The sequence below is a fragment of the Pygocentrus nattereri genome, chromosome 28 (assembly GCF_015220715.1).
Source record: "Pygocentrus nattereri isolate fPygNat1 chromosome 28, fPygNat1.pri, whole genome shotgun sequence".
In the NCBI taxonomy this organism is placed as follows: domain Eukaryota; kingdom Metazoa; phylum Chordata; class Actinopteri; order Characiformes; family Serrasalmidae; genus Pygocentrus; species Pygocentrus nattereri.
In genome coordinates, this window is record NC_051238.1 from 12,884,982 (window position 1) to 12,909,301 (window position 24,320).

The following is a 24,320-nucleotide window of genomic DNA, read 5'->3' on the forward strand; positions in this document are numbered from 1 at the left end:
AACAGAAGAAGTCGCACTCCCCGTCACTCATGGAGGAACCAGAGAGAGGGAGGAACTGAGAGAGATAAAAAAAACTGAGGGAGAGGAAGAAAGAGCAAAGGAGCATAAGAAAAAGAAAGAAAGAAAGAAAGAAAAAAAGAAAGAAAATTTGTTTAGTTGTGTGTTGACTTGTTGTCTCACAAAAATAAAAAAATAAATCAGAGCACACTCTCATAATAAGATCCACAATTAAACTGATTCAAAAATAGGTTAATTAGTTGCTTTACTTCGAGACAACCCATAAAACACTACTTCTGAATCAAATCGGAATTGTTCAGCACCACAGAAATTAGGATATCAATTCCAACACGTTAAGGTTATGCACAGTGTGTGCGTGTTCTGCATGGCATCACGCTGTTCCTAAGCTGAATCAAAGTTCTTGTTTTTTGATCATCTGTTGTACGTCCAGCTCTAGGTATTTATCTCTCTCTGTGGGGTCAATGACATATCAGTAATCCACAGCTGTTGGTCAAGGAGTCTGTGTCTTATCTACAAACACGCATGCCTCGCCTAAGTTTACACTTTTAGGGCTATAGCTGACTCTTGTAGAGATCAAAACATTGTTTTCCCTCTGTAACACCGGCATAGCACTAAATAATCAGCCTGCCATCCTCGCTCAGCAAGCTCACTCACGTCCTCCTAGCTAACACACACACTCCACGTTTGCCGTCACCTAATTCCCGTTGAACCCAAGCCAACATATCTAGAGATCTGAAACGTATAAGATCAGCTGTGAAGCTCTGAGGGGATTTTTTTCGATGGCGGACGCCGGTGCCTGTCGCGGTCCGCTGTGCATTCCGCCCGCTGCTATTAATAGCCCGCGGTACACGGTGACACACATAAAAAGCCCAAACAGCTCGGTTAGAGATTACACTTTAAGTCCGGGGAGGGCGGGTGGGGGACGGCACACTGCAAACTCACCGTATCAGCTCGCTGCCTCAGTTTGTTTATATCGGCTTTGCTTACTTCGCAGCGAGCTAACATTAACTTAGCTAGGTTAGTCAGCTGGAAGAGCGATCGATGCCGCTCCAACTCCAGCACTTCACATAGGAAGAAACTTAAAAACGTATTTTAAAATATCACAACCCCCAAACCACTAAAGCAGTGAGAGAATAACATTTTCGTTTGGCAATTTTTGTATATACTGAACTCGTTGTTCGCGGGGAGAAACGAGCTAGGTTTTTGAGCCCGCGGGAGATGCACGCAGCCCCCGCCGCCGCCTCACACTTCAGTCCGGGGACTCGCATGTAAACAAGGCCGTTTCGCTACCGCTGACAAAGTCACGTAGTCGAACGAGTCAAAGCTTAGGTTCCCCCAAAACACACAGGCTTTACTTTACCTAGTGGGTTGTCTCGGATGGCCCCGTCGACTTCGGCTTGTGGAGGATTTCCAGGCGCACAAACGCTGCTGTTCAGCTAGCTGAACCGCTGCAGAGCGGAAGATAGAAAACAAAAGGAGGGGGGAGTGGCGTCACATCCGGCTGTGAGCGTGTGGACCAAAATATCAGACTGGGTGTGTTAGCTAGTGTACCTGTAGTAGTTGGACACGCACTGTAGTGGCTGTGTTTTAGTAGCAGACTTGCTGGTATTATATCAATTTTGGTAGTACACCTAGTACACATACTGTAGTATTTCACTGCAGTAGCACACCTGCTCTAACAACACATACTGTAGTAACTTAAGTAGTATTACAACTACTGTACTAACATACTGTTTTCCCCATGTAATTTATCACTATGTATTCTATGTGTATTCTGAATATATTTTTTACTTGCTTTCTTTAGGACTGCTTTGTTTAGCAGTAACTTCCAGTGACTCATTCAACCTGGAGGAGTACACAGAATCAGTGACTGGCTACATCAGCAAGAGCATTTATGATGCTACCGTCTCCAAACTCATGACAACACACCCCAACCAGAAGCCATGGATGACTGCAGAGGTGCTGCTGAGAACCCATGATAAGACCTTCGGGTCAGGGGATAAGACAGGCCTCAGAACAGCAAGAGCCAAGCTTTCCTGGGCCATCAGAGAGGCTAAGCGTGCCTACGCAAAGAAAATCCATGAACATTTTCAAGACACTGCTGACACATGGCGCATGTGACAGGGCATCTAGGCCATCACCAACTACAAGCCACGTCCACCTGCTTGGGACAATGATGTGCTCCTTCAGATGCGCTGAATAACTTCTATGTTTGGTTTAAAGCACAGAACTGCACAATAGCGAGGAAGACCACACCTAGTCCAAAGAACAGGTACTGTGTCTGTCCACTGCCAATGTCCAGAAAACTTTGCACAGGGTCAACCCACCAAAAGCCCTAAGATCTTACAGCGTACTTGGAAGAGTGTTCAGAGAATGCGCTGAACAGCTGGCAAATGTTCTCCTGGACATCTTTAACAACTCATAGTGCACTGCAATCGTTCCAACATGCTTCAACTCCATGGCCATCATCCCTGTGCGAAAGAAGCCTTCAGTGTCCTGCCTTAGTGACTAGAGTCCCATTGCATTCACCCCCATCACTATGAAGTGCTTCGAGAGGCTTGTCATAAGGTGGATTAAAGACCAGCTCCTCCCTGGACCCACTGCATTCTGCCTATCATCCCAACCCTCAATAGACTATGCTATTTCCACCACACTCCACCTGGCTATCACCCACCTGGACAATAAAGACACTTACATCAGAATGCTGTTCATGGACTTCAGTTTAGCATGCAACACCATAATCCTTCAGCACCTGATTGGAAAATTGAGTTTGTTGGGCCTGAACACCTCCCTCTGTAACTGGGTTCTGGATTTCCTGACTAAGAAACCTCAGTTAGTCAGGATCAGTATCAACATCTCAGGCACTACCATACTGAGTACTGGTGCCCCCCAGTGCTGTGTGCTTAGTCCACTGCTGGCTCACGACTTTACTGCAAAGTACAGCTCAAACCACATCATCAAATTCACTGATGACACAACAGTGGTGGGTCTGATCAGCAAGAACGATGGGTCAGCATACAGAGGGGTGGTGCAGTGTGTGACAGACTCGTGCAGAACCAACAACCTGTCTCTGAATGTGGGCAAGACTAAGGAGATTGTTGTTGACACTGAAGAGTACGAGTTGGCCATCCCACTGAACATCAATGGCTCTGCTAGGGTAATCGTTAGGAGCACCAAGTTCCTCTGTGTCCACATCACAGAGAACCGCACATGGTCCCTCAACACCAATTCCACAGCCAAGAGAGCCCACCAGCACCTTTACGTCCTGCGGAGACTGAAGAAAGCTCATCTCTTCCTCCCATCCTCACCATGTGCTCCAGGGGGACTGTGCAGAGCATCTTGAGCAGCTGCATCATCACCTTGTTTGGAAATTGCATAGCCTCTGACCGCAAGACCCTGCAGAGGGTTGACAGAGGCAACAAAAGACTGGTAAAGTTGTGTAATTCTTAAAAAAACAAAAAAAAAATTAACTGGTGATTCATTGGATATAAAAAGAGCATCCCAAAGAGCATCAGAAGTAAAGGGGTGTTGGGGGGCATTCACTACTCTGTGAAAGACTGTGTGGACAAATAGTGCAACAATTCAAGAATAACATTTCTCAACATAAAATATCAAAAAACATATGGATTTCATAATCTACGGTACATAATATCATTAAAAAAATACAACCCCAATTCCAATGAAGTTGGGACGTTGTGTAAAACAAATAAAAACAGAATACGATGATTTGCAAATCCTTTTCAACCTATATTCAATTGAATACACTACAAAGACAAGATATTTAATGTTCAAATGGATAAACTTTATTGTTTTTTGCAAATATTCACGCATTTTGAATTTAATGCCTGCAAAACGTTCCAAAGAAGTTGGGACAGGGGCGTGTTTACCACTGTGTTACATCACCTTTCCTTTTAACAACACTCAATAAGCGTTTGGAAACTGAGGACTCCAATTGTTGATGCTTTGTAGGTGGAATTCTTTCCCATTCTTGCTTGATGTACAACCTCAGATGCTCAACAGCCCGGGGTCTCCATTGTCGTATTTTTGTGCTTCATAATGCGCCACACATTTTCAATGGGAGACAGGTCTGGACTGCAGGCAGGCCAGTCCAGTACCCGCACTCTTTTTCTACGAAGCCACACTGTTGTAATGTGTAGAAAGACGCTTGGCATTGTCTTTCTGAAATAAGCAGGGATGTCCCTGAAAAAGATGTTGCTTGGATGGCAGCATATGTTGCTCCAAAACCTGTATGTACCTTTCAGCATTAATGGTGCCTTCACAGATGTGCAAGTTACCCATGCCATGGGTACTAACACACCCCCACACCATCAGAGATGCTGGCTTTTGAACTTTGCACTGATAACAATCCGGACTTTTCCTCTTTGGCCCGGAGGACACGACGTCCATGATTCCCAAAAACAATTTGAAATGTGGACTCGTCAGACCACAGGACACTTTTCCACTTTGCGTCAGTCCATCTCAGATGAGCCCGGGCCCAGAGAAGCCGGTGGTGTTTCTGGGTGTTGTTGATATATGGCTTTCGCTTAGCATGCCAGAGTTTTAACTTGCACTTGTAGATGGAGCGATGAACTGTGTTCACTGACAGTGGTTTTCTGAAGTGTTCCTGAGCCCATGTGATAATATCCGTTACAGAATTATGTTGGTTTTTAATGCAGTGCCGCCTGAGGGATCAAAGGTCACAGGCATTCAATGTTGGTTTTCTGCCTTGCTGCTTACTTGCAGAGATTTCTCCAGAATATCATCTTTTGATGATATTATGGACTGTAGATGATGAAATCCCTAAATTCTTTGAAATTGCACGTTGAGAAACATTGTTCTCAACAATGTTGTTCAAAAAGTGGTGAACCTCGGCCCATCCTTGCTTGTGAACGACTGAGCCTTTCAGGGATGCTCCCTTTATACCCAATCATGACACTCACCTATTTCCAATTAACCTGCTCACCTGTGGAATGCTCCAAACAGGTGTTTTTTGAGCATTGCTCAACTTTCCCAGTCTTTTGTTGCCCCTGTCCCATCTTTGGAATGTGTTGCAGGCATCAAATTCAAAATGAGTGAATATTTGCAAAAAACAATAAAGTTTATCAGTTTGAACATTAAATATCTTGTCTTTGTAGTATATTCAATTGAATATAGGTTGAAAAGGATTTGCAAATCATTGTATTCTGTTTTATTTATGTTTTACACAATGTCCCAACTTCATTGGAATTGGGGTTGTACATAGAATAGAGAGAAATCTCTGTATGCAAGAGGCAAGGCAGAAAACCAATATTGGTTGTCTGTGATCTTCAGGCCCTCAGGTGTGACTTCATTAAACAAACATGAATTTGCAGTGGAAATCACTGCATGGGCTCAGAAACACTTCAGAAAACCACTGTCCATGAATACAGTTAAAACTCTACCATGCAAAGAAGAAACCATATATAAACAGGATCCAGAATTGCCACCGCCTTCTTTGGGCCCAAGCTCGTTTAAGATGGACTGGGGCAAAGAGTAAAAGTGTGGTCTGACTAATCAAAATTTTTAATTCCTTTTGGAAATCACGGACACTGCATCATCTGGACTAAGGACGACCCAGCTTGTTATCAAGTCAGCATCCGTGATGGTAGAAGGCTGCATTAGTGCACATGGCATGGGTGGCTTGCACATCTGTGAAAGCACCATTAATGCTGAACGATATATACAGGTTTTGGTAACAGATGCTGCCATCCAGACGTCTTTTTCAGGGAAGGCCTTTTTTATTTCAGCAAGACACTGCTGAACCACATTCCGCCTAATTACAACAGCATGGCTCTGTAGTAAAACAGTCCAGCTGCTAAAGTAGCCTGCCTGCAGTCCAGACCTGTCACCCACTGAAAACAGCTTATTATGAAACGTAAAATACTAAAAAGAAGATCCTGAACTGTTGAGCAGCAGAAATCCTGTCAAGCAAGATTGGGAAAATTCATTTCACTTTCAAAACAATTCGTCTCCTCAGATACCAAATACCTATAGTATTGTTAAAAGAAGAGGTGATGCAACACAGTGGTAAACATGCACCCCGTTCCAATTAAAAAAAAAAAAATTTATTGCTGTTATTGAATTCAAAAACATATATATTAAAAAAACAATACATTTTCTCAGTTTCAACATTTGATATGTTGTCTTTGTACTATATTCAATTAAATATATGGGATTAAATGATCTGTACATCACTGCATTCAATTTTTGGAAATGGAGTTGTCACAAGTTTCCCTTTCAGAACACCAATTTCAGTATTACATCTGCAGTAGTACACACTAACTATAGTAGTATATTGGTTGTGCGTGGATAGATTGCTGTAGAGTATTTAAACTAATAAAGTTTTTGTATTTCATTTTTTTGTGTACTTGAATAAAGAACAGAGGTCTACATATGGAGACATAAAGGTTCATAATCAAAACTCAGTTACATAACAGCTTGTTTATTAGCATTTGCCTTACATGTTCTACAAAAATATACTTTGATAGAAAACTATTTGGAAAATAATTATAATCAGTCTGATCAAAACTTTGCCTTTCATGTTTTAAAGAACACAAATCCTGAATGAACAAACCTAAGAAATTTTAAGATCTAATGATGTGTGTTTAACTCAATAAAAAAACTGTACAGAATCTTTTCTGGACGTGTACTGGCCATACAAACTAAGTGTGTGAAAAATAATCATGCATACAGAGTAGTCACGTAATCATGTATACAGTACAGGCACAAAATTCCCTCCATTCCCAGATGACTATATTGCTCAGACAGACGGCACAACTACACTGGAATCTGGATAAAGGGGAGAGTGTTTCAAACACATGACAAGTGCGTAATCAATCAGACACCCCATTACAATTTCACAATGAAACCATACTGGCTGAACTTAGAAGAACATGTTGATACCAGCTGGTGGCAGCAACTGAGCTTGGATAATGGGTTTCTTCTCTATAGAAATGAGTGATACAGATCAATTCAGGTCAGTCTTACTCTTGTGCTTCCATGGGACTGGCAACAACCAAGCACTAAATTCTATTATTACAATATGACTAGCCATCTACACTGCATGCTAAGCCTGAACCTCCTGACCCCTGCTGTCTGCCAGCACTGGGACAGTTCAGGGCCGGCCCAGGCCTGCTTAATCACTTCTGTATCTTTCTTAGCCAGTCTCCTCTTCAATGTCCAAGGTCTCAAATGCTTTCTGATTCAGCCAAGTTTGCTTAAGTCCATACTGATCCAGTGTTCCGTATGACTGATTGGATGTTCTCCATCCAGCCACACTGTTCTAGAATGTTCTCCGCCCATTTACACTGTTCTAATCTGTTATTTCTCTATTCAAACCAGTTCGTTTGGCTCATCAGTTCTTATTCTGGATCATTCCAAATTCAAATGGCAACATTAGAAAGTTGGTGGTTGTTGGGGATTATTAGGTCAGTATACACTGAAATTAAAGGAGAATTCTAACTAGTTTTCAAAACTTCTGCATGATTAAATAATTAAGATGTAAACTAATTCATTCTGGTGTTTTTTTTTGTGAAAGGCGGTTCTAGAGAAACTTACTGGTGTCTGAAGACGTTAATGCCTCTACAAGCTCCATCATAGAAAATCATTACCAAAACAGTTATGAATATGCTGGCTTAGAATTTTTATGATAGTTCTGAGAAGACATTTTGCCCTAAAACATACATTTTTAACATCCATTCATGGCAGAGAGGTACAGGCAAGGCATCATAAGGCAAAATAGTACCCAAAGAAAATCTACTTTTTCAGATTTACTACTATTTTCCCATTATCATCATTATATAAAAACTCAGAAGACACCTGTAGGTTCACTGGTCATTTTGGATGCCAATTGCATTTGTAGATTTTATGACCCCTTGTTCCTATCAACACCGTTGTAAAGAAATTTTAGTTGGCAAGTTCCTCTACGATGCACCATTTTACAAAAAAGACAACTGAGATCGACTTTGTTTACATCTCAATGATTTGATTTTGAAGAAATGATTTTGCTTATTGTACTTTTAACTAAGCAGGATAACTGAATAGATAGGCCAAACTGAATGGATGAACTTGTTGCACAGATTTGCAATGGAATACCTGCTGGTAAAGAAGTGCAAAACTGTTTATTAAGGGGAAAATGCTTATGCAGCATTTGAAATGTTGTTGTGGCACAGAGAGGCAAACATTCACTTGCTTTTTTCAAAAGGGAAGAGATGTTTATCCTGGCCACGCCTCTCTCTTCTACTGAGAGACTTCTTAGCTCCTCCCTCATCCTGCTCCTCCTGTCTGTTTTGCGGCCACGATGCAGCCAGCATAGGTGGGGCAGTGTGAGCTCCACCTTCATCCTCCTCTCCAGATGATAATCCGGCCCCAACTTCACCGCCCTGCCCCAATCCAGTGCCCTTTGCCAAGCCCTGTTGCCCATAACGACGCTGAAGCCTCTCTTTGATCAGAAGGCCTTTCACTAGCAGTGTCCAGTTCGACAAAGCTCGTTTCTCACGCTTCTGTAAAAAACACAAACACAAACATTACAAAAATGACTCCTGGACAAACATTAAATAAACATTCTTCTACCTTTCTTGCTGTCTTCCAATACATTCCTATGTGCTGCAATAAAATTTATATTGTAGTCAGGATCCCCGCTACCCAAGAACAGAGTTGCCTACCCAACACATCATGCATTTGCACTGCAAGCATCAAATTAGGATGATGTAAGAAATGTGTTTCCATTCTAACTTGCCATTCCCTAGTTAGACAACATTAATCTTTTAAACACTGATTCCTATATAGATTGCTTTGTGAGGACATTATAATACATCTTGGGCTTCGCTGGGCAAATGTGCATTTGTCAAAGTGGCACAATAAAATCAGAGAGTGCTTTGTGTTAGAGAAATCCATATGTTCTAATTCAGTCTTTGGGCATTTTACAGTTTAACTTTCATAAAGGATGTGTTTGTGAAACTTTTATGACAGCACTCATTCATTACAGAGTTAAGAAATTACTCTATCACAAATCATTTAAACCAGACTCTCACCCACCCTCTCGCTCTTTCCCCCCATGCACATGCATGCACATACACTGGATATGTACCAATATTCAGTAATACGGCTCATCATAATACTGAGCATCCAAAGTATTGTTATTGTGGACACTCTGAAATACAGTCACTGCATTTTAGCCAAACAAGCCCTGGTTTGACCACAGATTTTTTTTTAGATATGCAGAGTAGGTCTGGTTTCACCATGCTGTCACTTTGTGAACTTATGCTTAATGTGATGATTGTACAGATGGCTTAGTGTGTTATTGAACTGAGCTCACAACTCAGGGTAAAGCTGGCAGTGCTATCCTTTCATACTCTATGTGCTGGCTTGAGGGTCTACAAAAAATCTAGAGGAAATGAAAATGACGCCCATTAAGACAATCAACAAAACAGGTGTCTAGAAATGAAGACTTATGTTATTCTACACAGAGCCACAAGACAGGAATCCCCAAAATGTGTAACCACCAACACATTATTGTTATTAAAATATGACTTTCAGAATGCTACAGTTATGTACATATTTTTTCTAAATAAAATTCAGCAGGGGTTCCCAAACTGTTGTGTCAGCTGAACCCTTAACCATAAAGTATTTGTTGTAAGTACCTTTTGAAATTTTAAATAGGTCTGCATGACTGGGTTATATAATACATATTCTATATTTTCAAAGAAGCTGGATTCATATTTCAATTAGAAAATGGCTCTCATCATCACACATTTCAGATAATTACAATGTTTATCCCATGGCATGATTCAGTGAGTAAATGAAAAGTTTCATTATAAAATACTGTATGTCCACTTTTGATATAAAAATATTTAAATAGCTGATGTATAATGTGAAACATTTTTACTTCTCTGATAAAGGTGGTATTTATTCATAATATTGCTTTGCTTTTGCATATGTAAAGCCCACATAATTCATGAAAAAAAGAAAAATGGTGAAAGTGGTCTTGTGTTTTAGAACACAAGCTCTTCAACTACTGAATTGATCATTATTGAATGGAAATTTTGTTACTTTTGTACTTAAGGTCACCATAAATTGTTACTTTTTTTTTTTACTTGTAAAATATTTATTAAAAACATTTCCCTCACAGTCTCACAAACCTCCAGGGGTTCTCAAATCGTTGCAATACAGTGACAATGCTTTGTATACCTTCATAAAATATTATTGTTTATTATTATTGTAAGATTTATTATGTCTACTGTCTAACACACACACACACACACACACACACACACACACACACACACACACATACAGATGCATGCACACACACACCTCTTGTTCCTTTTTCTGCTGTATCTCTTGCTCGTTCTCCCAGGCAGCTTTCAGAATTTCTTGGTGTTCCTCGCACACAATGTAGCCGTCGGTGCTGGAACACATTAATCAAGCACATTAGACAGCACACTGCTGAGGAAAAGCTGTCTATTCACAGACTCTCTCTCAGATGTTGGCGCACTCATTCCTATTCATGCTCTGTCCTGCACGCACTTACACAGCGTGAGAGTATCCTCCATGGTAATCAAAGCCTGTTACTGCAGCAGCACAGTCGAGGTCGAGTTTGCGAGCCACTCTGTGCAGGCTGGGCAGACGTAAGTGCACACAACCCACTGGCAACATGCACGGTTTAAACATGTACACGTTTCCAAACTCATTACGTGGAACCTGCACAAGGAACATAAGTATTACTAAAAATAACTCCCAGAATTAGATTTAATGAGGGGGGGGGGGCATACAGGTAAAGAGTCTCAAATACACACTCACCCTGCCGTCGATGGCTAAAGGAGGCTGGTACTCCTCAGTCTGCCAGTGGCCAAACAGGGCCAGGTCCTTGTAATCCTTCTGCTCAGACATCATCCTGGCTTTGCGTGATCGGTTTGAAAAGCCCTTCACCATCTGAAGCAACAGGGGGCACATACATCATTTCAGCCATGCAAGAGAGAGTGTATCTCAGCAGCTGACAATTAACAGAAAACAAAAATAAATGGGAACAAACCTCCCCTTTAATTAGTGCAAAAACTATTTTTTTCAGAACTTCTCATATATGAATAATTGTAGAAATTAGGCATGCATGATCACAATTAGCAGATTTTTATTGGACAATTTAGTTAATGTATTTTGGTCTACTGACTGCAAGTTATTTAATTAGGCAACTGGCTTTTCATTTACAGATTAAAATGGCCAGTTCTGTCCATTAAAGAGCAAATAAAAGGCCTTATTCACCAATATCTTCCTACACTTTCTTATCTTGTTCTTGAGAAAGGTCTTAAGAAAAAGTCTACTTCAGATTCATGCATGCTCTTAAACTGCAGAACTGCTCGCACCTTTGTGTTTTAAGTGTGAATAGTTTCTGTTCTTACCCAAGAAAAAAAATCACAAATAAGAAAAAACTGGTGAAGATCACAATCTCTATGAAATCTATGTATGTTTTTTTTTATTAAATATCTTCTTAAAAATGGTTGGCTAATGTTGCCCAAAGATATTTACTGTTGTATGCAAAGGTCTGAACACACTAAACATGTTTTTTAGTTTTTGAAGTGAAAATAAATCAGCATCTTCTACAGGGAACAAATTTAAATATGATGTTTTAGTGCACAAGTTCTATTCATTTGCATGTTGTAAAAAAATTAAACATAAAATGAGCCATAGCTTTTGCATGGGCTGCATTTGATACTTTTTCTTTCATACATTCATTTAGCTCAAATGATTCTGGTGAAGCTTCTGGTTTAAGAAATGTAACCATGACAATGTTGCTAAAAGTGATCAGTGACGTATCTGTACAACACAGAAAAACTCAAAAATGTACACATGACTGTTGTATGTCAGTTTTAGACTATTTGAAAGATAGCATTAACATGCGTGTGTTAGTTTTCAATACTTAACGTGCATTTTTCCTCCATAAAATTCTGACTCTGAGAAAAGATCTTCAGAACACTTCAAATTCCCTCCCACCTTGTAAGGCTCCTCCCCGAGCCGGACAGTGCGTGCTTCCTTTAGCCAGGTGTCCTTGGAATGCAGCGTGTGGACACAATCCCTAAACATACAACATGCACACAAACCACAAAGCAGCTTTTTAAAACAGAATATTCATATGGTAAGGTTCTTATTGTTAGCCTAAATCTTCTTTAAGCTGACAAAATCTGAGAAGCATATGTTCAGAAGATTTCTTAAATCTTCTTCAATAACACAAGTAGCTGCTAAGGGAAACTACTACTTTTCCTTCACAGATGAGGAAAACTTGGCAGCTCAGAGCTTCCTCCCTTGCTAAATTACTATTATTATTTTATCTGTGTGCACAAGACAGTAGGCTGGAGAGAAAGGTTGACTGAGATAATTATGAGAAAGGTGCAGTGTGAAAAAGATATGAAGTTTAAAGTAACATGAGTGTTCTGAGTCTGGTGTGATTTCACTATAGACAATGCTTTACCGTGAGTAGACAGCTTCTCCTCTGCAGTAACCCAGGATGGCTGCAGTGCGGGGGTACAGGGCCTCGTATTTCAGCAGGTGTCTCTCCAGTGCATACAGAGGGTGGTTTTTGTACTCAGATACGGAGGTTGGCAGTGGCTTATCCAACAACTTATCTTGTAGCTGGAATGGAGGAATGAGGGTGTGAAAGAGAGCGCACGCGAAAGAGAGCGCGCGCGCGCGCGCGAGAGAGAGAGAGAGAGAGAGAGAGAGAGAGAGAGAGAGAGAGAGAGAGAGAGAGAGAGAGAGAGAGAGAGAGAGGTGATGTGAATGTGAAATGTACAGTGATTATAGAATGTCTCTAATCAGTACGAAGTGTTCATTGAAGCTACACAATGTCTGTTTTGGGGATTTGGAGACCTGTGTAATTGCATGCTAAATATCAAGCTGGACCTTCTTTTCAAACCTTTGCTTATGATGTGTATATGTAAAGACGCATGACGTGGTCCAGAAAACTCTTGCAAAAACTGACCTGAGAGCCAGGACATTTAAACTATTATTTCAGGCTTTACATGATGATTCGCAGCAGTGCACACATACCATATTTTAGCATGTTTTTGCTTCTCCTGACTCGTAATACGGTGCCTTTCAATTTTAACAAAAAGAAATTACTTAAGTGACAGAACCTTTCAGAAGTTTTGAATCATCTGTCATGTTAATAATTGCTATTATTTTATTAAATAATAATGTACATGGTGTAGATTGAAACATTGTAAACTAGACAATAAAAGGTATTTTTGGATGTTTTATGCATTATTATACATTTTGGGGGGAACAACTAAAGTCTACATACATTCAATAGTCTTTTGCTATTACCTTAAAAGGGAATTCCACTTTTTCAAATGTTTTGCATAATAACATAGTTAAGATGGAATAACATGGTTACAAAGTCCTTTGTTGTAAAAGGCTCCTTTCTAGAGAAACCTACTGGGTCTGAATTATTCACAGTGGTGGTGACAAGAATCAGACAACTGAAATATTTAATTCACCTAAAAGGAAACTAGTAAAATAGTAGCATGTACGCTGTCAGATGTCTGAGACATTGCTTTTTGATACTTATGATAGGATGAGGTTTTGGCCTAAAAGATATTTTTAAAATCCATTCACAGCAGTGAAGTACATCTTCACTTTGTAAGGCAAAGTAGTGCTTAAAGAAGAAAGTGTTCTAAGAAGGATTTACTACTATTTTAGTATTATCAACATTGTATATAAAAACTCACTGGTCGTTGTGGATTGTAAATAAAAAAAAACTTTTGCATTATTGACCCCTGATTTTCCTTCATCATTGCTGTAAAGAAAGTACCATTTAATATCCAACCACTCTAATACACCTTTGTTCACTTTGTTGATAATTTAGCAGAAATTTTGAAAAATTCCTTCTAAGTTGCCGAATTTTAGCCTGCATCACTAATACTATGTTTATCATTCAGCCTACATCTAAAATAGTTTTTTTACACCTTCTTATAGATTATTTAAAAGTCCTGACGTTGTGTAGTACTGGTACTGTATTAGAACCTATTCATACAACTGGTTTGGGATTTTATATTATTTTTAAAAAGTAATTAAAAAATAAATAAATCCTGCGCTAGTGTGTATGCATGCGAATGAGCAGCCACACCAAAACAGTCAAAACACTGTTAACCAAATAGGCAGTACGATGAGATCTGATAGACACACACAAAACATTTGCACCTCTCTTTGCAAGTTTTTCCTGACACTTGTACTGCAGGTATTACAGCATGTTGGATGTCTGTCTCAATATCAAATATCAAAGGATGTTGGCATGACAGTAGTACAAACAAAATTTTGATATAAAAAAAAAATCTTTTCAATGTTAGTGTATATGCATGTGAACATGTAGTCTGTACCTCTTTGTCCTCCTGCTGCTCTCTTTCAGAGTCTGGACACTCGTAGAAATCTAAAGTCTCCTCCCACCACTCTGAATCAATGCGTCGTCGCCGTGATGATGTAAGCCAGGTGGGGTCATACCTAGCGCTCAGGTCTTTTAGGTAGCCATCACTGTCTACTCCCACGACGTATGTAATGGGCTGAGTGGCCTGATTGGTGCAGAGCTGCGGTTTGCCCACTCCTTGATTAACATCAACACACACCCACCTCTTTGCCCCATCAAGGTACACCTCTATCCACTCGTCATCTCCTTTTCCATGCCTGCGCCTCCCTTGACTCTTTGTTTCTTCTTGTTCTTCTTCTTCATAGTCAACATCCTCCTCTTCTTTCTTTGCACCCTTTTTAACCCCACTTGACCGTCGCTGCACCTTGCCTTTGTCCTTTCTTTTAGTCTTTGAACACCTTTTCGACCTCTTAGCTCCATCTTTTGAGTCATCACTCTCTTCCTCACTGGTCAGCTGAAACTCCTCCCCCTCACTAGCTTCCTCCTCCTCCTCACTGCTCTCTTCTTTATATGACACTTTTGATGCAATACTCCTCCTTTTGGTGTTTTTTGGCCGTTGCCCCACAGCTGCTTCTTTTTCTTCATCTTCCTTTCCACTCTCATTCTTTTTCTGCTTCTTTCCTCCCCTCTGCCTCTTAGTCGCAGTGTTGGCAGATGATCGTTTGAAGCCAGGAGAGACTTTGGGTTTTTCTGGCTTTTCATCAGGTTCATCAGAAATATTTTTGGCAGCAGGACTGGTGGAGCTTTGAGTTTTATCCTAAAACAGAAACACACATTCAAGCATATCACATATATTAATAAAAGATAAAGTCATAAAGTAATAAACATAGATCTGACAAAGACAACACAGATAAAAAGTGTAGTTATAAAAACTAGATGCTTTAGTCGGCTTGACTTTGTCAGTCTGTACAATTAACAGTCCTAAAAACTTTTTTGAGGCAATTTGTTGATGCCTTGAGTCTCATTTTGGTTTTCATCACCATTATTAATACTTATTTGTATTAAGGAGGATGCAAACAAAGGACGTTTGCAGAACAGCACCAACATCCTGAAACTCAAATCTTATTAATTTAATGTTTCCATGATTCTATGATTCTAGCATTGGTGCTTCATATGGTTATCAGCTGCCTCCATACAGCACTGTGCAAAAGACGACCTTCATTTACTTCATTTCCAGTTAAAATGGAGCAGCATTCATTTTTCAGGAGATATTTCTGGTGGGATAACCAGTTGCCATCAGATTAACAGCACTTAAAGCTTTCATTTTTAACAGACAGGAGAAAATCAAGCTCCACTCAGATCTGACAAAAAAAAAACAAAAAAAAAAAAAAACAGGTGTTTCTGCCCATCCTTCCACTGTGAGAAGACTGCTCAACACTATGGCTCTGAAAGGATGTCTAGCTATCAAGAAGAAAATTTGCAAATCAAACAAAGCAGCAGCTGACGTTCTCATAATGAACTGGCTACTTCGGTGTCCTGAACTCTTGTGAAAAAAAATATCCCTGCCGATTTCTTTGAAAAAGGCAAGTCTCCTGAAAAGTATAAAAGCTGTAAATCGTTTAAAGGGTGGAAACACAAAATACTTAAAAATGTGAAATTATAGTTCTACTGTGTAATTTTCTGATTATGTATCAGACAATTACACATTTATGTGTAATGTATACACATACACACACACACATTATATATATATATATATATATATATATATATATATATATATATATACACATACATACATACATACATACACACACACACACACACATATATATATAGAAAATATATATGTTTTCTGCCCAAACTTAAAAGAAGGATTAACTTAATGGCCGTTTTGATTGAAACCTTAAAAAGATGGTCTCTGACTTTTGCACAGTACTGTAGATCAGGCACATCAAACTGAGGACTTTCTGGGCCAAAGTACTGTGGATATTAGCGTTTTCCCACATCTAATGCTCTGAATTCATCTCATGCATGCTTTGCTAATTAGCTGAAGTCTGTAGTGTTTAGGCCAGTGAGGACTGGAGCCTGACACATGTACTGTATATCATCAACAAATCATCAGGATTGGCCTGGCTTAATTGTAATGTGTATAATAAATGAGCTGTGGAGATACCAGACTGAAACCAGACTCTTGCTTTTTGTAAGCAAAAACATACAAATCACAAAATTACAAACCCACACAATTGTACCTTTTTAGCTGGTTGTTTGAACGGTACAGGCTGTAATGAGAGCACCAATCGACAGAATAGTTGCAGTGACCGTAGTACCAGGAGGAATAGCTATAGATTAAAAAGACATCATATGCATCACTTCAGGCATCAATGTGAACATCATAGGTGTGTGCCTACAGTGTAAGCTGGCAATAGCATAAATATAGCATCACATATACATAACAACTGATGACAAACTCAGAAAAGCATACTGTAATATAATTTAACAAGACATCTGATCACATCACCTGTAACCCATAGGAAGCCTGCAGTTGTTACACTTTCATAACATGTTGCAGGCCAAAAAGTTCAAAAGTTCACTCACATAGGTCATCTCTTGATGATCACGTGCTGACAGACTCCCCAAACGTCTCTCCAGCACCTCTCGCAGTTCCACACCCTTCTCTTCAGGAAGCTCAGGGTTTAGCGTAAACGTCACTCTAAACCTGGGAACAGCCAGCCCAATTAAATGCAAACAGACATCACAAATTAAAACACATACAAAGCCATCAAACAAGATTAAATGCACAGCCATGCAATAAATGAACACAATGAAAGTGATTGTTTATTCTCACCACTTCAAAAGGCCCTCAAGGAAACCTGTATTGATACGTTCTGTAACAACACTGGTGAAGTGAACTGGCAGTAAGGACAGTGCAATGGCCAACAGATCAGGCTCACAGCAGAGGCGGTTCCGGAACAGCCCACCGGCCAATAAACACAGCAGGTGAACCTGAATGACAGGAAAATGACAGCAATATGTTGAAATGTCAAGCCAACCTGTTATCATGACCTTGGCCAAAATGCCAGTTAATAATGTCAAACCATAAATTCACATGCAGCAAAAATGCCAGTCAACATTCCAGGAGTAGGTTATGAAGAACAGCGAGCACAAGAGTCAGAGCACAACTGTACATATAAAAAAACGTCTGCATTCACACACAAACATGCACACCAACCTTGTGTGTATCTTCCAGCAGCTCCTTGTTAAAGCGCTTCATCATCCGGCGCAGGTAAGTCTCAAATTCAGCCTGCCGCTTCTCCCTGGCAACAGTTACCATGTTGTCATGCTTTCCAGCTGTCATTCACTGATCCCTACTGATTCTATTGGCTGACAGTTTGACAGGTAATGGCATCTGTCCAAGATATGTCACTTGGCATTTGAGTACGTCCAACTTTCAGTTATTTCGTAACTTCAGGAAAAGTTTAGAAAGTTACACAATATATCAGAGCCAGATTCATAAAACCAGTAAAGCAATCACATTAATCTGAATAAGAGAGACGAGTCATTTATCAAGCCCCATCACATTCTATTAGTTTCACCCACACACACTCACTTCCTCTGTCTCTTGTGCATGGCCTCAGCTGTCTCGATCTCAATCTCTACTGGCTGAGATGGGACTGCAGGCTCCAGCTCGGTATCCACGGGTCCCAACGGGCCTGGCAGTTCTGAGAAAATATGCACAAAATTATATTCTTTTAAATTGTTTTTAGGCTTGTAACTCAAAAGAATACTAGACATTTGTTTTTTCAAAAGCTCCTTTATGCATGTAACCTTAGGAATGTGTACACTAAAGTATGTAATATAGCAAAAATACAGTACTCTGCAAAAGTCAGAGATTATCCATGTAATTTTCAATCAAAATGGCCATTCAGAACCATGTATTCATTTTTCAGTAGTTATTTTTGAGGAGATGCAAGATAGTAATCTGGTCTAAGAAGGTGAAAGTCAAAAAAAAAAAAAAAGAATAAGTGAAAAAAATGAAGAGTTTCCAACAAACTGTGAACATGTATAGTGAAATGGAACTCATAACAATCATGCAAAATCTGGTTAACCACCAAAAAGGCCACCGAATGATGAGCAGTACTTTAAGGATGGATTTGAAAGGATGTGTAGCTGTCAGGAAGCTGTTACTGGGGAAAAGAAACAGACAAAAAGAACACATGCAAATCAAGTTGCTGCTTAGTTTATTTTTAGAACAACTGACCGACCAAACCTAATCACCACTGAATGTGTTTTGGATTACTTGGATTGTGAGATGCAGAAAATGGAACCAACTTTTATGACTCAACTTTGGAGGTGTAGAACAATATTCCTGCAGATTTCTTCGAAAGATTTAAAGCAAATCTCCTGAAAAGAACAGACAGACTAAATACTGAAAATGTAAAAATGTATTATTAGATCTAGTTGCTGAGGCTTGTTGTGATGTGTAATTTTCTGGGGTTTTTTCTGTTAAATGTATGTTTTCTGCTTTTATTGTGCTGAAAATGAACAATTTGTACTTAATGATCATTGAAATTAAATAAATGACCATGGTCTCTGACTTTTGCACAGCACTATAATATAAAGATTAATAAACATTATCACAGTACACAATATGCATCAGAACATTTAGTTTTTCAGAGGTTTGGGACAGAAAAGAGCCCTAGTAGTGCCACATTTAATAAATAATGCGAAAAAGCTATGGGTACAGACTTTTTATGTAATATCTCACATACTGCATTGCATTAAATCCAATGAAACAAGAGTAATTATGCCCACTTTGTATTGAAATATGCAGTTGCTCAGCTCTCTTTCTGCAGTGAGGAAATCCCCAGTGTGCCTTGAAAAGCATAATGTGATGTAATTTATGAAAATAATGCATCATTACAATGCACACTTATAGTGTGCGCATGCACTCACACACAAACACATACACACCCTCACCTTCCACTTCCTCCCACTCATCTTCATCACTCTCCTCACTCTCGCCATCCTCTTCTTCTTTCATCTTGTCGTTTGGTATCTTGCACTCTGGAAATGTCACACCTACGTCCTCGCTGGAATCACTCATGTCCTCAGGCTCTTCCTTCACTGGCTTTGTGACCTGGAAGTATTTACTCGTCAGCCCGTCCGAGGGCTCGTCTGCCTTTTTTAAGGATGCACGATCATATCGGAATCATATCGGTATTGACTGATAATTGCTTAAAAATGAATTAGCGGCATCGGACAGATGTACATTAAGCTGATATTTCAAACTGGTATTTGATGACCTACTTATTGTACTGTGGAAGAGGTACATGTTTGGGTGAAGCTGGTCTACTGTGCTAAAATATCTACATTTTACTGCATTCATAACTCATTATTAGAAATGTTATACTTTTCCATATTGCTAATCCAGTTAGATGTAGCCCAATTTTAAAAGTTTAATAAATGTTTATATATCAGCATCAGCAGATTCAGTTGTACTGAAAGGTTTGGGGGTCAAATTACGTTGTTTTGTTGACTTTTTTTTTTTAAGTGAAAATAAGTTAACACATCCTCTACAGAGAAAACGATTCTGCACATATAAATGCATCATATTGGGGGAAAAGCATGAAATGTGGCCTGTGCAAAAGTTATGGCACATTTTATATTTTAAGATTTGTTGTTTTCAGTATGTTAAAACTGAGAAAATAAAATTAGCAGAAAAATGCTGTATTTCAGTTCGTACAGGATGTGCTGACTTCTTTTCACTTAGAAAATTAAGAAAACTTGTAACTTGACCAATGCTTTAACTTCTGCATTTATCTGTTCATAAAATATTATATTAGATATCAACATCAGCAAACATTTCCTTTATTGCTGGACTCCTACCTTTTTTGATGCTCGGCCTCTGGGCTTTGAGTTCTTGGGGACATTTTTGGCTCCAGTGGTGTTTTCTGATGAAAAAACAATGAATATCAGATATACAGTAAAAACTGTAAAATAAATTGCCATTCATGCCAGGCTGCTGAACACAACACACAAACACATACAAACACACTTTTCCCCAGACAGCCAGCAGACTGGCTATATTTATCTATATGTCAATCTGCCATATCACTATTGCATTCTATTCCTTAAAAAAGAAACAGATGCTTGTAGACATACACAATGGCATAATTTTAGGATTAACTGGATTAATAAAGCCATCCATCCAATCCATGGCATGCCAAGGAATAATATATTCCTATGTCCACAAAAAGTACCACACTGAGTTAAAACTCCACTGGAAATGCACAGGGATTATTGTGACCCCCTTTATGAAGATTTTGGGTAGTGATGAAAAAATTTTATTGGTTAGGGAGATGCAGAAAATGGATTTACAACCAAGAATTATGCAAATGACATTATGAGAGTCACGAACAAGACTTTTGAGCAATACGCGAATATGCTGTAGTTTTTTTTTGCTCTCTTTCAAAAATCCCACTTTATTTGGTCAATTAGGACCCCTTCCTACCTCTACTACTAATGTGTGTTGGCAGGCGGTGCACCAGTTATTGACAAAACAGATGCACAAGAGCACGAGCAGTCATGCAAAGTTCCCCAGCTGCAACCTGCAACTGCCCTGCAACCTCCTCCTCCTCCACTCCACCAAAAACACCACAAAACACAAACACAAAATCTAAGTACAAGGCCACTCACATCCACTACCACATGACCAGTCCCAACATATCTATAATATGACTTTATATGATATAGGTTAGCAAGTTCTAATCATAATGCTATTCAGCGCCATACTAACCAGCCAACATAGTAAACAGAGCAGTGAAAGGGGGGCATGTCTGCTAACCTAACCTAGCTAACAGTTTACTACAGGCTAGGGAGTTGTAAACACACTCGGGTTTGGTGTTGAAGGTCTGGAGCAGCAGCTACTGTCTACCTTTGGTCTTCGGCGTTTTGGGAGCTTTGCTCTTCTTCGCAACCTGCTTCAGTTTCTTTGTTGTGTCCTTTTCATCTGCTATATTTTTATGTTTAGCCATGATGCCGACGAGCAGTCCGTTTCAGTTTCGCACTGTACAGAGTTCAGCGGTCCGGTGCAGTTGGAGAGAAGGCCCTGGGGACACTACACGTGGAGCAACTTATGTAAACGCATTCACACCTCGCAGTTACTCAACACGACACCTCCATCCTTTCATAACACAGAAAAAGCGCTGCTGCCCTGAAGCCGAGGGCTCTGCAGACGTCACATCCACTTCCTACCAACACGAGCTACGGCAGACTGGAAGCTGCTCCGCCCGCTAGAGGGCAGTGTTGCGCCAAGTTAATACATAATGACTGGGAATCCAGAGATCTGCCCAGTTTCAGGTATTTTCTTCCCTCAAAACGCCCCTCATCCAGCTCATCGAGCAGTTAGAGAAATACTTAATACGTGTCGGGTCAGAGAATCATGGGTCCCAGGACTGGAGGTGAAAACCACAGGATCTACTTCAGTGACCTGCCCTGCGCAATTTACTGTTTTTCCAGTTCTAACAAACCCATGTTAACACAAGGCTGGGTTTCAAATGAGCCCCTCCAACAACAACAACAACAACATGTTAACCATTTCCAGTTGTTTTGTTTTCTGTTTTATTTTGTACAAATGCTTTATTAATTTTTAATTACTTTGTGCATTTTAGTTTATTTTAAATATAGGGCATTAAACAATACAACATATTATATGGTTATATGGTTTTTTTAAAATTGAAAATGTGACAATTTCACACCACGTATTGTTTTTTTTTTGCAAGGGCTCAATCACTATGTGCAGACCAGGAATGCTCTAGGACAAGTGTTGTGATCTACTGGCCAAGAATACAGGTTCCTAAACCTGATCTTGAGCTGCATCTGAACATTGGAATGAACTTTCCCTTCCTATCCGATTTGGACTGATCCGGAGCCCCTGGTAGAGCTGACTAGCACAAAAATCCACTTGGGCTATCAGGCAAAATCAAGGAAAGCAGGTGTAGCTGCCCCTCAGTCTGCACTTTCCCTTTCTCGCATTTTCCCCATTCCCAACACACCTGAACCACCAAATCAGCTTTAATAACCCTTTCTTAAATTAAAGTGGGTGAACTAGAGCAGAAAAATACTAAAATGTGCAGGGCAGTGCACACTCCTACACCAGGTTTGGGAGACTGACCTTTTCCATTTTTAAATCAATCTAATTACAGGGCTAAAAGTTTTTTAATCACTGATTTATCATAATAAAGTGAGTCTTTTGGTTACACTGGACTGTTCATGGGCGGCACGGTGGCATGGTGGGTAGCACTGTCGCCTCACAGCAAGGAGGGCCTGGGTTCGATTCCCCGGCCGGGGGGTCCTCTCTGTGTGGAGTTTGCATGTTCTCCCTGTGTCTGCGTGGGTTTCCTCCGGGTTCTGCGGTTTCTTCCCACAGTCCAAAGATGTGCGGTCAGGCCTATTGGATATGCTAAATTACCCCTGAGTGTCTGTCTGTCTGCCCTGCGATGGACTGGCGACCCATCCAGGGTGTATCCTGCCTTCCGCCCGAAGACTGCTGGGATAGGCTCCAGCACCCCCCCACGACCCTGACGGAGAAGTGGCTTAGTGGATGGATGGACTGTTCATTTTTAACAAATCGATTCCCAATTTAAGCATCACAATCACATGTAATCAGACATTGTACACTAATTGTATAACTACACAAAATGTCATCACTTTAGATCCATTTTCTAACCCTGGTCCTGGAAGAAACACCTACCCTCCCCTTCATGTTTTTGTGATTCCCTGCTGTAACACCTCCACTTCAACTCAGGACGGGCTTATAAATTAGCCGATAAGTTCAGTTAAGTATGTCGGAAACAGGAAAGACACTACAACACAAAGGGTAATCCAGGACAAGTGTTGGGAACCACCGCTTTACACCAACCAGAACAAGAACCTTTTCTTATTGTGCTAAATGTAGTTGTTGGCCATGAATAGGTTCGTTTGAATAAACAATACCAGAACTAAAGCTCTATTTGCACTGCAATCAGTTTATTAGAGTCCTGATCTTTAGCTGATTAATGCAGGTAAACTACAGGACTTTAAGGTGTGATATGACTAGGGCTTACGTATTCTAGCATGACTTTTGGGGAGCTTATAAGAGCAACACAGTGGAATCTTTATGTCCATGAAGACATTTTAACCCTGTTTCTGTTGGTTGGATGTATGCAAAGGTTTAAATAGCACAGTCAAATTAAATGTTTTGCTTGTTTTCATTTGTAAAACTATGTAAACACATCCTTTACAGGGAATATATTTAAATATCTTCTCCATTTCTATATATTTCTATTTCTCTGCTGATATTTGGGGGGAAAATACAGTATAAAATACTGCCTTAATGTTTGTACAGGCCACATTTGATGTTTTATGTATTTTGTTCTGTATGATAAAATCAGCAAATAAACATTAATTGTGCATTAAAATGAGTGGAAGTGTGCTCTCTGTGAAGGGCATGTCCTTATTTTGCATTAGAAAGTCAACAAAACAAGTAATTTGGCTAGGGGTGTCTTTTGCATAACTATTTAGGTAGGTCTCAGGTACTTAGGTAGATATCATTAGTTTGAAGAATGTTGAAGAATCTGAAAAGTACTAATCTTTCATGTTTGATTAATAGGCTTTATTTTTAGTACATTATGTCCACCTCAACTACTTTAAGTCTTTTTGAACCACAATGCAGCTGCTTCAGACAGCGTTTTATGAAATAAACAGTTGCTACCACAGCATAACCGTGAATGCATTTTCCAAATGATGAACATCATGATGACTCAGGGAGAGGTTATCCAGCTTCTTGAAATGATTAAATCTAACATGGCACTGATTTATAGCCCTGTAGTGCAGCTGACAGAGTGAAATTCAAAGTGTAGTTTATTTTCTGACATATTGGTAGATGTGT

General features: G+C 39.8%; 2 protein-coding genes across 4 annotated transcripts; one reads left to right on the plus strand and one right to left on the minus strand.

Annotated features, from left to right (window-relative positions):
- Positions 1-40: 40 nt before the first annotated feature.
- Positions 41-21,642, minus strand: xpc (xeroderma pigmentosum, complementation group C). 3 transcript variants are annotated; one of them, XM_037535756.1, is made up of 18 exons: positions 21,327-21,642; positions 20,279-20,343; positions 19,370-19,529; positions 18,000-18,111; positions 17,622-17,706; positions 17,238-17,395; positions 16,988-17,108; positions 16,642-16,731; positions 14,406-15,206; positions 12,500-12,660; positions 12,025-12,106; positions 10,837-10,968; positions 10,568-10,737; positions 10,351-10,444; positions 8,228-8,537; positions 3,327-3,414; positions 1,379-1,466; positions 41-74 (listed from the first exon to the last, which is right to left on the minus strand). In XM_037535756.1, the coding sequence occupies exons 1-16, from the start codon at positions 21,424-21,426 to the stop codon at positions 3,374-3,376; spliced, it is 2,682 nt and encodes an 893-aa protein (XP_037391653.1). In that variant the 5' UTR covers positions 21,427-21,642; the 3' UTR covers positions 41-74; positions 1,379-1,466; positions 3,327-3,373. The 3 variants fall into 3 exon arrangements, with proteins under 3 accessions (XP_037391653.1, XP_037391652.1, XP_017548925.2); XM_037535755.1 differs by lacking the exon at positions 41-74 and having other exon boundaries at positions 1,382-1,466; positions 3,275-3,414; XM_017693436.2 differs by lacking the exons at positions 41-74; positions 1,379-1,466; positions 3,327-3,414 and having other exon boundaries at positions 6,459-8,537.
- LOC108425016 lies at positions 1,509-3,391 on the plus strand. Its single transcript, XM_017693394.2, has 2 exons — positions 1,509-1,551; positions 1,823-3,391. Exon 2 carries the CDS (start codon positions 2,558-2,560, stop codon positions 3,359-3,361), a length of 804 nt encoding a protein of 267 aa, XP_017548883.2. The 5' UTR covers positions 1,509-1,551; positions 1,823-2,557; the 3' UTR covers positions 3,362-3,391.
- Positions 21,643-24,320: the final 2,678 nt, after the last annotated feature.